The sequence below is a fragment of the Chiloscyllium punctatum genome, chromosome 39, assembly GCF_047496795.1.
Source record: "Chiloscyllium punctatum isolate Juve2018m chromosome 39, sChiPun1.3, whole genome shotgun sequence".
Lineage (NCBI taxonomy): Eukaryota > Metazoa > Chordata > Chondrichthyes > Orectolobiformes > Hemiscylliidae > Chiloscyllium > Chiloscyllium punctatum.
Window position 1 is genome coordinate 12,130,281 of NC_092777.1, and position 13,729 is coordinate 12,144,009.

The window sequence follows — 13,729 nt, forward strand, 5'->3', positions numbered from 1 at the left end:
CCAGAACTGGAGGCAACACCAAATCACTATTTTATATAGATTTCCTGTCAGCTTTAACTGCTTTCCTAACCTGCTCTGCCATTTTCAATGATTTGAGTACCTTTGTACCTTGATATCTCTGCTGCTTTAAAATCATACCCACTAATGTATCTCGTTTCTCCCAAAGTAATCATGTCAGATATCTCTGAATTAAATATCTTCTGTCATTTGCCTCTTTATTCTGCAACCCATTCACATCCTATCTCTTTCACAGTTTATGATACTGACAAGTTTAATGTCACTCCCAAATTTTAAAATCATGTCCTGTACAGTAAAATTTAGGTCATCAATATATATCTAGAAGAGTAGTGATCTTAACACATAGCGCTGGGGAACATCACTAAGCCTTTCTTCAATCTTAAAAAAAAAAACTTCTCTACTTACTTTCACTTAACCAACCCCCATCAATCTATTCTCCATCATCAGTAAAGTGATAGAAGATGTCATCAATAGTGTTACCAAGCAACGTCTGCTCAGCAATAACCTGCTCAGTGATGCCCAGTTTGGGTCCTGCCACAGCCACTGATCTCATTACAGCCTTGGTTCAAACATGGAGAAAGAAAAGCGCTAAATTCCAGATGTGAGCTGAGAGTGACAGCTCTTGATATCAAAGCTGCATTTAACCCAAGTGTTCATCAAGGAGCCCTACCAAAACTGGAATCAAACGGCAAACACTCCATTGGCTAGAACTATACCTGGCACGTAGGAAGATGGAATTACTTGTGAAGGCTGTGGAGGCCTTGAGTATATTTTAGACTGAGATAGATAGGTTAGTGAGGAGTTGTTATGGATAGATGAGGATAGGTTATGCGGAGAAAGTAGGAGATTACGGTTGAGAAATGTATCAGCCATGATTGAATGGCAGAGCAGACTCAGTGGGCTAAATGGCCTAATTTCTGCTCTTATGTCTTATGGTCATGGTGGTTGGAAGTCAGTCAACTTAACTCCAGGGCATCTCTGTTGGAGTTCTTCAGGGTAGTGTTCTTGGCACAACCATCTTCAACTGTTTCATCAATGACCTTCCCTCCATTATAAGGTCAGACATGAGGATATTTGCTGATTGCGCAATACTCAGCACCATTTGTGATAACTTGGATACTGAAACAGTCAATGTCAAAATACAACAAGACCTGGACAATATCCATGCTTGGGCTGAGAAATAGCAAGTAATATTCGACCACACAAATGCCAGGCAATGTTCATCTCCAATAAGTGACAATCTAACCAATGCTCCTTGACATTCAACGGTGTTACTGTCCCTAAATCCCCGACTACCAACATCCTTAAGGTTACCATTGATCAGAAATTCAACTGGACTTGCCACATAAACACAGTGGCTACAACACCAATTTGCATGCGACAAGCAATTCACCTCCTGACTCCCCAGAGTTTGTCCTTCATCCACAAAACGTGTGATGGAATACAACACTCCAGCAGCTCCAACAACACTCAATGACAAAGCAGCCCACTTGACTGGCACCACATCCATTCCCTTCACCACCAGTGTTCAATAGCAGCAGTGTTGTTTTCTAACTACAAGATGCACTACAGAAATCCACCGAAGATCCTTAGACAGCACCTTTCAAACCCATGACCACTTCTATCTAGAAGCACAGGATAGCAGATAAATGGAACAGCACCATCTGCAAGTTCTCCTCCAAGCCAATCACTATTCTGCCTTGGAAATACATCGCCATTCCTTCAGTGACTCTGGATCAAGTGCCTGGAATTACCACTTTAAGGGCATTGTGGGTCTACTCACAGCACATGGACTACAGCTGTTCATGAAAACAGTTCACCACCGCCTTCTCAAGGGCACCTAGGGACAGGCAATAAATGCTGGCCTGCCAGTGGCAGCCAAGTTCCACTGAGTGGAAAAAAAATCATATCTTGATGCTACTGTCTCTATTATTCTATGAGCTCTAACTTTGCTTACAACTATATAGTATGGGATTTTATCTGATGCATTTTCAAAGGTCTGATGCATCACATCAATCGCTATTCACTATCTCATCAAATAATTCAAACAAGTATTTAAATATAATTTTCCCTTAGCACCACTGTACAAACCTTCCTTCATTAATCCGACTGAATTTTCTCTCAAATTATCACTTCTAAAAGCTTCTCCACTGCCAAATTGACCTGTAGCTGCTGAGCTTATCCATACTCCATTTGCAGTTCTTCAGTCCTCTGGCAGCACCCAAAGAGAGTAACTAGATTCAGCCTGCCTTTTCTTAGTATTCATTGATGCATCTCCTCCAATCCTGATGACTTATTATCTTGCTAATACCTTCTCTTTATGCTTAACCCATCAAGGGCCTCAGCTCCCTCTTTTCTCACTGTGGTTTGACAAGTGTATGTTCTCATGTACCATGTTCAGTGGAAGGCTTTATCTATTGCTCTTTTCTGTATTTTGTATTTGCAGCTCCCCATTTCTATGGGAGAATGCACGTAAACAGGCTGCTTCTGCACATGTGACCCACATATGGAAAAACTCGGGTAATGCCGAAATGGCAGATATGGTTGGTGAGTGAAAAATTAGATCAAAAAAATCATTGCTAATATGGCCACTGTGGTTCTGAACATTAAAGACTTTCAAGGCTCTGGTTCGAATTCAGGTCCATGCTCTGATGTGACAGAAGTTTTGCATTTGAATTGATCCCTGTGCTACGGGAGTAGGAGTATACTCCAGGGAAATCAGGAGGGCAAAAAGGGGGCATGAGACAGCCCTGGTGAATAGGGTTAAGAAGAATCCACAAAGATTCTACAAATACATTAAAGGCAAAAGAATAACTAGGGAGAGAAAGATTAGCAAGGCCACATATATGTGGAACCCCAAGAGATGGGTGAGATACTAAACACGTGTTTTGCATCAGTGTTTACTGTGGAGAAGGATATGGAAGGCATTGAACTTGGAGAAATATATAGTGATATCTTGAAAAGTGTCCTTATTATAGAGGAGGTGGTGCTGGATGTCTTAAAATGCTTAAAGGTGGATAAATCCCCAAAACCTGGTCATGTCATAGAGTCATAGAGATGTAAAAGCACAGAAACAGACTGGTCCAACTCGTGCCAACCAGATATCCTAAATTAATGTAGTCCTATTTACCAGCACTTGTCCCTTATCTCTCTAAACCCCTCCTATTCATATACCCATCCAGATTCCTTTTAAATATCATAATTGTACCAGCCTCCACCACTTCCTCTGGTAGCTCATTCCATACACACACCACCCTCTGCATGAAAACGTTGCCCCTTGGGTCCCTTTTAGGTGTTTCCCCTCTCACCCTAAACCTATGCCCTCTAGTTCTGGACTCCCCTATCCCAGGGAAAATACCTTAACTACTTACTTTATCCGTGCCCCTCATGATTTTATAAGCCTCTATAAGGTCATCCCTCAGCCTCTGATGCTCCATGGAAAACAGTCTTAGCGTATTCAGCCTGTCCCATTCAGCTCCAATTCTCCAACCCTGTCAACATCCTTGTAAATCTTTTCTGAACCTTTTCAAGTTTCACAACATCATTCCTATAGGAGGGAGACCAGAATTGCACACTATATTCCAAAAGTGGTCTAACTAATGTACTGTTCAGCCGCAACTTGAGGTGTACCCTAGAACTTTGTGGAAAGCTAGGGAAGTGATTACTGGGCACCTTGCTGAGATATTTGTATTATCGATAGCCATGGGTGAGGTGCCAGAAGACTGGAGGTTGGCTAATGTGGTGCCATTGTTTAAGAAAGGTGGTTAGGTGAAAGTCAGGGAACAATAGACCAGTGAGCTTGTCATCAGTGATGGCTAAGTTGTTGGAGGGGATTCTGAGGGACAGGATTTACATGTAATGTTTTGGAAAGGCAAGGACTGATTAAAGATAGACAACATGGCTTTGTATGTGGGAAATCATTTCTCACTAACTTGATTGAGTTTTTTTTTGAAGAAGAAGATTGAGGAAAGCAGTGTGGTGGATATTTTGTATAAAGACTTCAGCAAGGCATTTGACAAGGTTCTGCATGGTAGAGTAGTTAGCAAGGTTAAATCACGTGGAATATAGGGAGAGCTGGCCATTTGGATGCAAAGTTGACTTGAAGGTGGGAGACAGGGTCATGGTAGAGGGTTGGTTTTCAGACTGGAGGCCTATGACCGATGGTGTGCTGCAAGGATTGGTTCTGGGTTCAGTGCTTTTTTTTCATTTTATATAAGTATTTTGGATGTGAATATAGGAGGTATGGTTAGTAAGTTTGGAAATGACACCAAAATTGGTGGTGTAGTGGACAGCGAAGTACAATGGGACCTTGATCAGAGGGTAAATAGGCTGAGGAGTGGCAAATGGAGTTTAATTTAGATAAATATGACGTGCTGCAGCTTGGAAAAGCTAATCGGGGTGGACTTATACACTTAATGGTATAGTGTTGCTGAACAAAGTGGCCTTGGAGTGCAGGTTCATAGTTCTTTGAAAGTGGAGTTGCAGGTAGACAGGGTGGTGAAGTTGACATTTGGTACACTTGCTTTCATTGGTCAGTGCATGGAATATTAGAGTTGGGAGGTCATGTTGCAGCCGTGCAGGACATTGGTTATGTTTGGATTTGGACACATTTGGAATACTACTTTCAGTTTTGCTCTCCCTGCTCTAGGAAAGATGTTGTTAAACTTGAAAGGGTTCAGAAAACATTTATAAAAATATTGCCAGTGTTTTAGCAATAGGGAGATGCTGAAAAGGCTGGGACTATTTTCCCTGGAGGATTGGAGGCTGAGGGGTAAAGGGCATGCATAGGGTGATTAGTCAAGGCCTTTTTCCCCAGGGTAGTGGAGTCCAAAACTAGAGGGCATAGGTTTAAAGTGAGAGGGGAAAGAATTGAAAGGAACCTAAGGGACTACTTTTTCACACAGAGGGTGGTGCATGTATGGAATGATCAAAAGAGGTGGTGGAGGCTGGTTCAATTACAACATTTAAAAGGTAACTGCTTGGGTACATGAATAAGAACAGGCCAAATGCTGGCAGATGGGGCTAAATTAATTTCAGATATCTGTTCAGCATGGATGAGTTGGACCAAAGGGTCTGTTTCCTTGCTATACATCTCTGACTCTACTGTACGAGAGTGGGGAAGAAAATCAGCTAAATGTCCCATTCCTAGCCACTGTTTGATGCTTCCTGCCTATTTACCCTCTAGTCAAGGTCCCATTGTACTTGGAGGTAACATTCAATCCTGCAGCCATCTGATTGTCATTCAAAATCAGCAATCCAGATGTCTAAACAAATAATCCAGAGAGTGCAAGTTTTACACAGTCTGGCTTGAAAGCAACTCCAGGCCTACGCCAATATATTTGGTTCTTAACTGCCCTCTTAAAAAGCCATTTCACAGCATTAAACTATAGATGGACAATAAATACTAAATCTCGGTGGGGTGGCCACCTCTCGAAAATGATTTATTTCAGAACGTAAACACATATGTGTCAGGTGAGGATATTGTAATAAATGTGTATTGTGTTTGTTTGGACAAATCAAGCAGAGTAATCACGGTTTCAGGAAGGGGAAATCATGCCTGACAAATTTACTAGAATTCTTTGAGGAGGTAAAAAGGGAAGCAAGAGATGTAATACATTTAGATTTTCAGAAGAGGTTTGATAAGATACCATATATTAGCGTGAATAAAGGATTGCCTAACTTGTAAAAAAGGGAAAGTTGGGATAAAGGGGGCATTTTCAGGATAACAAACTGCAACTAATGGAGTATCCCAGAGGCTAGTACATCCGAACATAGAAACAGGAGTAGGCCATTCAGCCCCTCGAGCCTGTTTCCATCATTCATTGAGACCATGGCTAATTTGTGCCCTCACTCCATGTACCAGCCTTTGACTATTTCTGTACACAAAGGGCGGTAAATATTTGGAACGTGCTTCCACAAACACTAATCGATGTTGCATCAGTTAATTTTAAATCTGAGATTTGTCCAACAAAAATATATCTATCTCAGATTTAAAATTAACAACTGATGCAACATCTATTGGTGTTTGGGGAAGCGCATTCCAAACATTTACCACCCTTTGTGTACAGAAGTGCTTCCTAATGTTTATTCTGAACAGTCTGGCCTAATTCACAGACAATGCCCCCAATGCTAGAATCTCTAACCAGTACGAATAAATTAGCTACCCTCTCATTTCCTGTTAATATTTTGAAGACTTCAGTCAGATTGCCCCAAAACTGCTAAATTCTAGAGAAAACAGGCCTAATTTGTATAATCATAACTTAATCCTAAAGTGCAGATATCATTATTGTAAATCTACTTTGTACTCCAAGGCCAATATATCCTTCCTAAGGTGTAGTGCCCACATCTGCTCAAAGCACCCCAAGTGGGCTCTAAGCAGTATTTTGTATAACTGCAGCATATCTCTGTGTCCTTATACTCCAGATATAAAGACATTCCATTAACTTTCTTAATTATTTTCTACAGCTGTTTGTGACATTTTGAGGATCTACATACCTGAACCCCCAAGTCTCTTTGGACATTAATTGCATTAACTTCATACCATCTGGAAAGTACCCTGTTCTATCCCTTTTTTTGGTCCAAAATGGACTGCCTTACACTTGCTTACATTGAACTTCATCTGTCACAGATTTTCCCTTTCACTCAGCCTATCCATATCTCTTTGCAATTTTATGCTTTCATCTACACTGTCTAAAATGCTGCCTGACTTTGTGGCATCAGTAAATTTGGTTATATGACTTTCTATGCCATTATCCACATTGTTAATGAATAATATGAGCAACTGAAGCTCTAATACAGATCCTTTTGGGACATCACTGCTCACATGGTGCCAATTTGACTACTTCTATCACATGCCACTCAACCAATTTCTCAGCCATGCCAGTAATTTGCCCTCAGTTCAGTGGGCTTCTGCCTTAGTTAACTGTGTCTTATTTGGGACTTTATACGGACTTCGAGAGGCATCTGATAAACAACATTCCCATGTTCACTGCCTTAGTCACCTCTTCAACAAAATTCAATGAGGTTTGTCAGGCATGACCTACCTGTCATGAATCCATGCTGGCTGTCCTTGATGAACTGGAAACTTTCAAGGTGTTCAGTTGTTCCATCCTTGATTATAGACTCAAAGTTTCCACACAATAGTTTTGGTCTTACTGGTCTGTAATTCCCTGGTTTTCCTTGATTGCTTTTCTTAAACTGAGTGACCGTGTTGGAGCTATGATTACTTACAATAGATATTAAGGACTTGGCTGAAAAAAATTAATGTTCTATTGCCATGTTTGTGGATAAACAAAAAATAAAGTGGTTGGGAAAGCAAGTGTTGAGGATGACACAGGATTTATAGGAGGATATAGACAGGTTAAGGAAGTGGGTAAATCTTGGCAGATAGAATATAATGTGGGAAGATATGAGATTATGCACTTTGGAAAGAAGAATAAAGGAACTGAATGCTTTTTAATTGGAGAAATCCTCAGAAACCTACAACACAGAAGGATTTGGGAGTCTTCACCCGTGAATCACAAATCACCCAAGTGCAGTGGGTAATAGGGAAGATAAAGGAAATGGAGTATGAAAGTAGAGTGGGTTTGCTAAAACTAGTCAGACCAAGATGGAATTCAGTAGACAGTTTGAGAGTCTTTATCTAAGGAAAGGCATACAGGCATTGCAGGCAGTCCACAGAAGATTCAATACCAGGTATGGAGTGACTGTCATGTGAGGAGAGGTTTAGTAGGTTAGTCCTGAAGAATGAGGGGTGACCTTATTGAAATATACAAGAATCTTAGGGGATTTGACAGGACATATGCAGAAGTTGTTTCCCCTTGTGTGAGACTCTAGGACCAGAGGTCATATCTCAGAATAAGGAGTTGCACATTTAAGATAAAGATGAGGAGGTGTTTTTTACTCAGACAGTAGTGAATATTTGGAATTATTTACATCAGAAGGATGCCAAGGCTGGGTTGTTAAATATTTTCAACACTTAGATAATTTTCAAATCAGTAAGGCTAACCAGGATTGTAAGGAAAAGATAGGAAAGTAGAGGTGAATGTTATCAGATCAGCTATGAACTCACTGAATGGCAGAGAAGACTTGATGGACTGAATAGTCCACTTATACTCCTAAATCTTATGGCCTTAAAGTGCACCACACAGTTGAATGGCCACTTTTTGCTTCAGGGGATGATGATCACTGAAGCTCTCAATGACTTTGGGCTCAAGTCACAGCTCCAGAGATTGAGTACTGAACATAGAGTGCATTAAGGGCATACTGCGTTGTGGGTGGTTCAGCTAGTGTTTACATAAGACTTAAAAGCAAAAACACTCGCTTTCTCACCCACTTTTGTTCATCCACCAACATGGCTATAGTACGTTCACTTTTATCAGCCAAGTCATCAATATCTATTGCAAATAATTATGGCCCCAACACAATGTCACTCTGCTTTTTAAGCAGGGTGAAAGAGAAAAAAACAGGGAATTACACATTAGTCAGACTAAAATTGTTGTGGGGAAATTGAACTGACAATGAATGTAAAAGATGACTACAGCATTTGGAAAGGAACATGCTCCGGTGAAGCAGTGATGTTATAACCCGCTTTCTATTTATGTGTTTAGGTTTTTTGGGGTTAGTGATGCCATTTCCTATGGTGATGTCATTTTCTACTCTTTTTCTCAGAGAGTGGTAAATGGATTTCAGTTCGAAGTGCTTGTTGATAGATTTCCGGTTGGAATGCCATGCTTCTCAGAATTTTAGTGCATGTCTTTGTTTGGCTTTTCCTAGGATGGATGTGTTGTCCCAGTCAAAGTGGTGTCCTTCCTCATCTGTATGTAAAGATACTAGTGAGAGGGGGTCATGTCTTTTTGTGGCTCGTTGATGTTCATGTATCCTGGGGGCTAAATTTCTGCCTGTTTGTCCAATGTAGTGTTTGTTACAGTTCTTGCACGGTATTTTGTAAATGACATTAGTTTTGCTTATTGTCTGTATAGGGTCTTTCAAGTTCATTAGCTGCTGTTTTAGTGTGTTGGTGGGGTTTGTGAGCTACAGTGATGCCAAGGGGTCTGGAGTAGACTGGCAGTCATTTCTGAGATGTCTTCGATGGAGGGGAGAGTGGCTAGGATTTCTGGACGGGTATCGTCTGCTTGTTTGGGTTTGTTACTGAAAAATAGGCGAACTGTGTTCATTGGGTACCCGTTCCTTTTGAATAGGCTGTATAGGTGATTTTCCTCTGCTCTTCACAGTTTCTCTGTGCTGCAGTGTGGTGGCTCATTGAAATAATGCTCAAATGCAGCTTCGTTTGTGGGTGTTGGCAATATTTCTTCTGTAGTTCAGTATTTGGTCCGTATGTGGTGTTTTCCTGTGGATGCTGACATTCCTAGATGTCACAGTAGAGCGAACAGCCAATGGGGAGCTTCAAACCAATGTCTACTGGAAAACAACACATACGGACCAAATACTAAATTACAGAAGCAATCATCCCAACACCCAGAAAAAGGTTGGAAGAGATTATAACTGGGATGGGAGGGGTCTCTGATGTTGGCTACCTTTCCGCAGCATTAAGAAATGTAGGTGGAGTCACTGGATGGCAGGTTGTTTTGTGTGAAGGTCTGGGCTATGTTCACAACTTTCCGTACTTTCTTATGGTCTGGGCAGAGCAGTAGCTGTACCAAGCCATGATATGTCCACATAGAATATTTACTGTGGCGCATCTGTAAACATTGGTGAGAATGCTTGTGGTCATGCTGAATTTTCTCAGCCTCTGTAGGTGGTCCAGGACAGATTGTTGATTATTGTCACTCCCAGGAACTTGACACTCTCGACCCTTTCTACTTCAGCTCCATTGATGCAGATAGGGGCATGTCCTCCTCCTTTCTTCCTGTAGTTAATTATCAGCTCTTTAGTTTTTCTGACATTGAGAGAGAGAGAGGTTATTATCTTTGCACTATGACATCAGGCATTCTATCTCCTTTCTGTATTCTGACTCCTCGTTGTTTGATATCTGGCATATAACCATGGTGTTGTCAGTGAACTTATAGATGGTGTTCAGATGAAATTTGGCCCCTCAATCATGGGTGTACAGGGAGTACAGTAAGGGGCTGAATCCTTGCTGGTGTTGAGGATTATCGTGGAGGAGGTGCTATTGTTTATCTTGCGGTCTATGGGTCAGGAAGCTGAAGATCCAGTTCTAGAGGACTGAGCTGACACCTCTGTTTCAGAGTTTATAGATTAGTTTGGTTGGGATTATACTGTTGAAGGCAGAGCTGTAGTTGATGAGTAGAAGCCATACATAGGTATTCTTATTAGATTAGATTAGATTAGATTTATTACAGTGTGGAAACAGGCCCTTTGGCTCAACAAGTCCACACCGATCCTCCGAAGAGTAACCCCCCCCCCCACACCTCCCCCAGACCCATTTCCCTCGAACTAATGAACTATGGCCAATTCACCTGACCTGCACATCTTTGGACTGTGGGAGAAAGCCGGAGCACCTGGAGGAAACCCACGCAGACATGGGGAGAGTTTGCAAACTCCACACAGACAGTTGCCCGAGGCTGGAATCGAATCTGGGTCCCTGGTGCTGTGAGGCAGCAGTGCTAGCCACTGAGCCACTGTACCACCTCAGATGTTTCATGTTTTTAGTGTAGATAGGTGAATTTGTGATATCACGGATACAGAGGTTATACAATATACAATAGACTTGGAGAAAGGATGCAAATGTACTTTTGCCAAATTTGCAGATGACACAAAAATAATTAGGCAAGCTGCAGGAGGAATACAGTTTGCAGGGAGATATTGATGGGTTAAGTGAGTGGGCAAGAAGGTGGCAAATGGAGTATAATGTAGGAAAATTAGAATTTGTAAGGGAGAACAAAAGAACAGAGAATTATTTAAATGGAGAAAAATTGCAAAGGCTGCATCAGAAAGGGACTTGGGGGGACTTGTGCATGAAACATAAGAGAGTAGCACACACGGTGCAACAGGAATGTTAGCCTTATTATACAGGGGTTGGAGTGTAAGAGTGGGGAAGTCTTTCTGCAACTGTATTAGGTGGTGCTGAGACCACAATAGAAGGACTGTGAAGCAGGTTTGGTCCCCTTATTTAAGGAAAGATATTGTTTCATTAAAGGCAGTTCAGAGAAGGTTCTCTAGGGTAATCCTCGGTCTGGAGGGATTGTTTTATGAGCAAAGACTAAAGAGGTAGGGACTCTACTTACTGAAGGTTAAAAGAATGATAGATGATTCCATTGAACCATATTGGATTCTTAGGGGGATTGACAGGTAAATGCTGAGAGGATATTTCCTCTCATGTCTAGGGCCAGAGGACATAGTCTCAGAATAAAATATGTCAATTTAAGACTGAGATGAGGAGGAATTCCTTCTCGATGATTGTCAGTCCTTGGAACTCCTTGTCCAGAGAGCTGTGAGGGCAGAATTCTTGTGTTGTCTTGTTTGCAAATCAGTCGAAGCAAACACTCAGAGACAGTGTGGCTCTACCTCCTTCATCTTTATTCTGAGTCCTGGAGAGAGAGTGATTGCCCATGTACACAAAGACATAAGTTCTTGGTTTTCTCTTCAAAGCAGATTCTGAAAAGATTACGTAGTCATTTACAGGGAGTAGCATCCAAATAAGGCAATATCTATATTGATTGGGTGACTGTTACAATCAGCAAGCATCAACAGTAAAGATTAATTGGCATTATACAATGGATGGTCTTCACCTCTTAAACCATTACTCTTGCCTCCAGTAAACCTCATTGTTTACTGCAAGTTCTTATCTGGTCAAAGTCATATTAGCTGAGCCTTTGTCCCGCAACCGTAAACTTAACTCTTTCCCTACCTGCTCATACCTTATACATTTTCTCATTTGTGTATATTTAAAGCTGAGATAGATTTTTGATCAGTTGAGGAATTAAAAGTTATGGGGAAAAGGCAGGCAAGTAGATGTGAGGGATGTTGGCTCAGCCATGATCTTATTGAATGGCGGATCGACTCGAGGGTCGAATAGACTACTTTGGTTCTGTTTCTAATGGTGACTCAATGTATGAATACTGACAATTGAGGTTTAAGAAAGAGGCAAACATGATGTCCACAGAGAAAAATGTGGTGCAGAATAAGAGAGGATATAAAGAGATTAGGGAATAAGTATAAAAACAATTCAGAAAGCATTGAGGAATAATGGAAGTAAATGATCAAGGAGCATAAAACAAAATATTAAAATATTTTATAGGTACGTCAATGAGAAAAGACCGTGATGAGAATGGGACCATTAGAGATTGTCAGGGTAGCACCACAGGTGATGAGATATTACATAAATAATTCACTTTGATATTTACCAAGGAGAGCGAGAGAGAGAGAGAGAAAACAGGTAGACATGACATTGAATAATGAGAAGAGCAAGGACATAAATTCATTTACAATTAAGAAGGGAAATAAATTAAACAAACACAAAGAGGAACAATGCTCTGATCCAGGTGGATTGCATGCTCATTTTGGAAACATCTAGAGATGAGAGAGTAGAGGAATTAGCATTCATATTTAATAATTAATTTGACAAAGTTGTGTTGCAGAAGGTTGGCAAATAGCTCAAGTTGTTCCTGTATTTAAGAGAAGGGATAGAACATGTTGGAGGAATTATAAAGTCAATATGAAACCGTAAGCTTAATACTTATGGTTGGAAAATTAATGGAATACTTTCTAAAGGGGAGGAAGAAAAAGATCTAGAAATGAAAAATAATAATTGAGATTTTGGAAAAGATTTATAGCTCAGGTTGTGGATCAGGTTGTAAGTTTGCTTGTTGAGCTGGTGGATTTGTTCTGAGACATTTTATTATCATGCTAGGTAACAACATCAGTGAGCCTCCGGTGAAGTGTTTGTGTTCTGCCCAGCTTGCTATTTATCTGTCTCGGTTTGTTGTGGTAGGTGATACCATTTTCAGTTCTGTTTCTGAGGGGTTGGTAAATGGGGTCCAAATTGATGTGTTTGTTAATGGAATTCAGGTTTGAATGCCAGGCCTCTAGGAATTCCTGTGCATGTCTTTGTTTACCAAAGGTACATTAACATGAGGCCCCCCCCACAGACCCATAGTCTCACTTTGTGACACACCAGCATATAGACTAGCAAAGGAACTGCAACGCAAACTGAAACACCTGGCAGATACAACCCATTCCATTCACTTGACCCAGGAATTCTTTCACATCATCAAAGACACGAAGGTAGAGGACGATGACAAGGTCATGGTTTCCTTTGACATGACAGCCCTAGTCACACCAACAAACATCACCCTCACCAAAGAAACACTGGCCTCACTGCGAGACGAACCAAGCACACAAACACCTGACAGCACCAACTCCATCAGCAAGGACAACATCCTCAAACTAGTAGACCTGTCCACAATCTACTTTATGTTCAATGACAAGATCGTCAAACAAATCAATGGGACGCTTATGTGATCATCAGTATCAGAACTTTTAGCAGAAGAATTTTTGCAGAGGGTAGAATGAACAGCCCTTCCCAAAATCCAGCCCAAGCTTTGGGCCCACAATGTAGGTGACATCTTTGTCATCATGAAATATAACAAATTAGAAGAAACCCACAAACACAGAAACAACATCGTTACTGGTATAAAGTTCAAAATCACACAGCACCAAGTTATAGTCTAATTGGCTTATTCGGAAGTATCAGCTTTCACAGTACTGCTCCTTCATCAGGTAACTACGA

At 41.0% G+C, this 13,729-nt stretch overlaps 1 protein-coding gene and 1 long non-coding RNA gene across 14 annotated transcripts in view; one reads left to right on the top strand and one right to left on the bottom strand.

Moving 5' to 3' along the window:
• The window catches only part of LOC140463826 (fas-binding factor 1 homolog), a 115,348-nt gene that overhangs the window by 47,927 nt on the left and 53,692 nt on the right, over positions 1–13,729 (top strand). For all 13 annotated transcript variants that reach the window (XM_072558194.1, XM_072558196.1, XM_072558201.1 and 10 more), the window contains one exon: positions 2,465–2,565. In XM_072558194.1, coding sequence (XP_072414295.1) covers positions 2,465–2,565 — 101 coding nt within the window. The remainder of the gene's footprint in view (positions 1–2,464; positions 2,566–13,729) is intronic.
• LOC140463828 (uncharacterized) overlaps positions 11,495–13,729 on the bottom strand; it is a 72,844-nt gene continuing 70,609 nt past the window's right edge. The window contains exon 4 of the long non-coding RNA XR_011954784.1: positions 11,495–11,595. This is a non-coding gene — a long non-coding RNA (uncharacterized lncRNA). The remainder of the gene's footprint in view (positions 11,596–13,729) is intronic.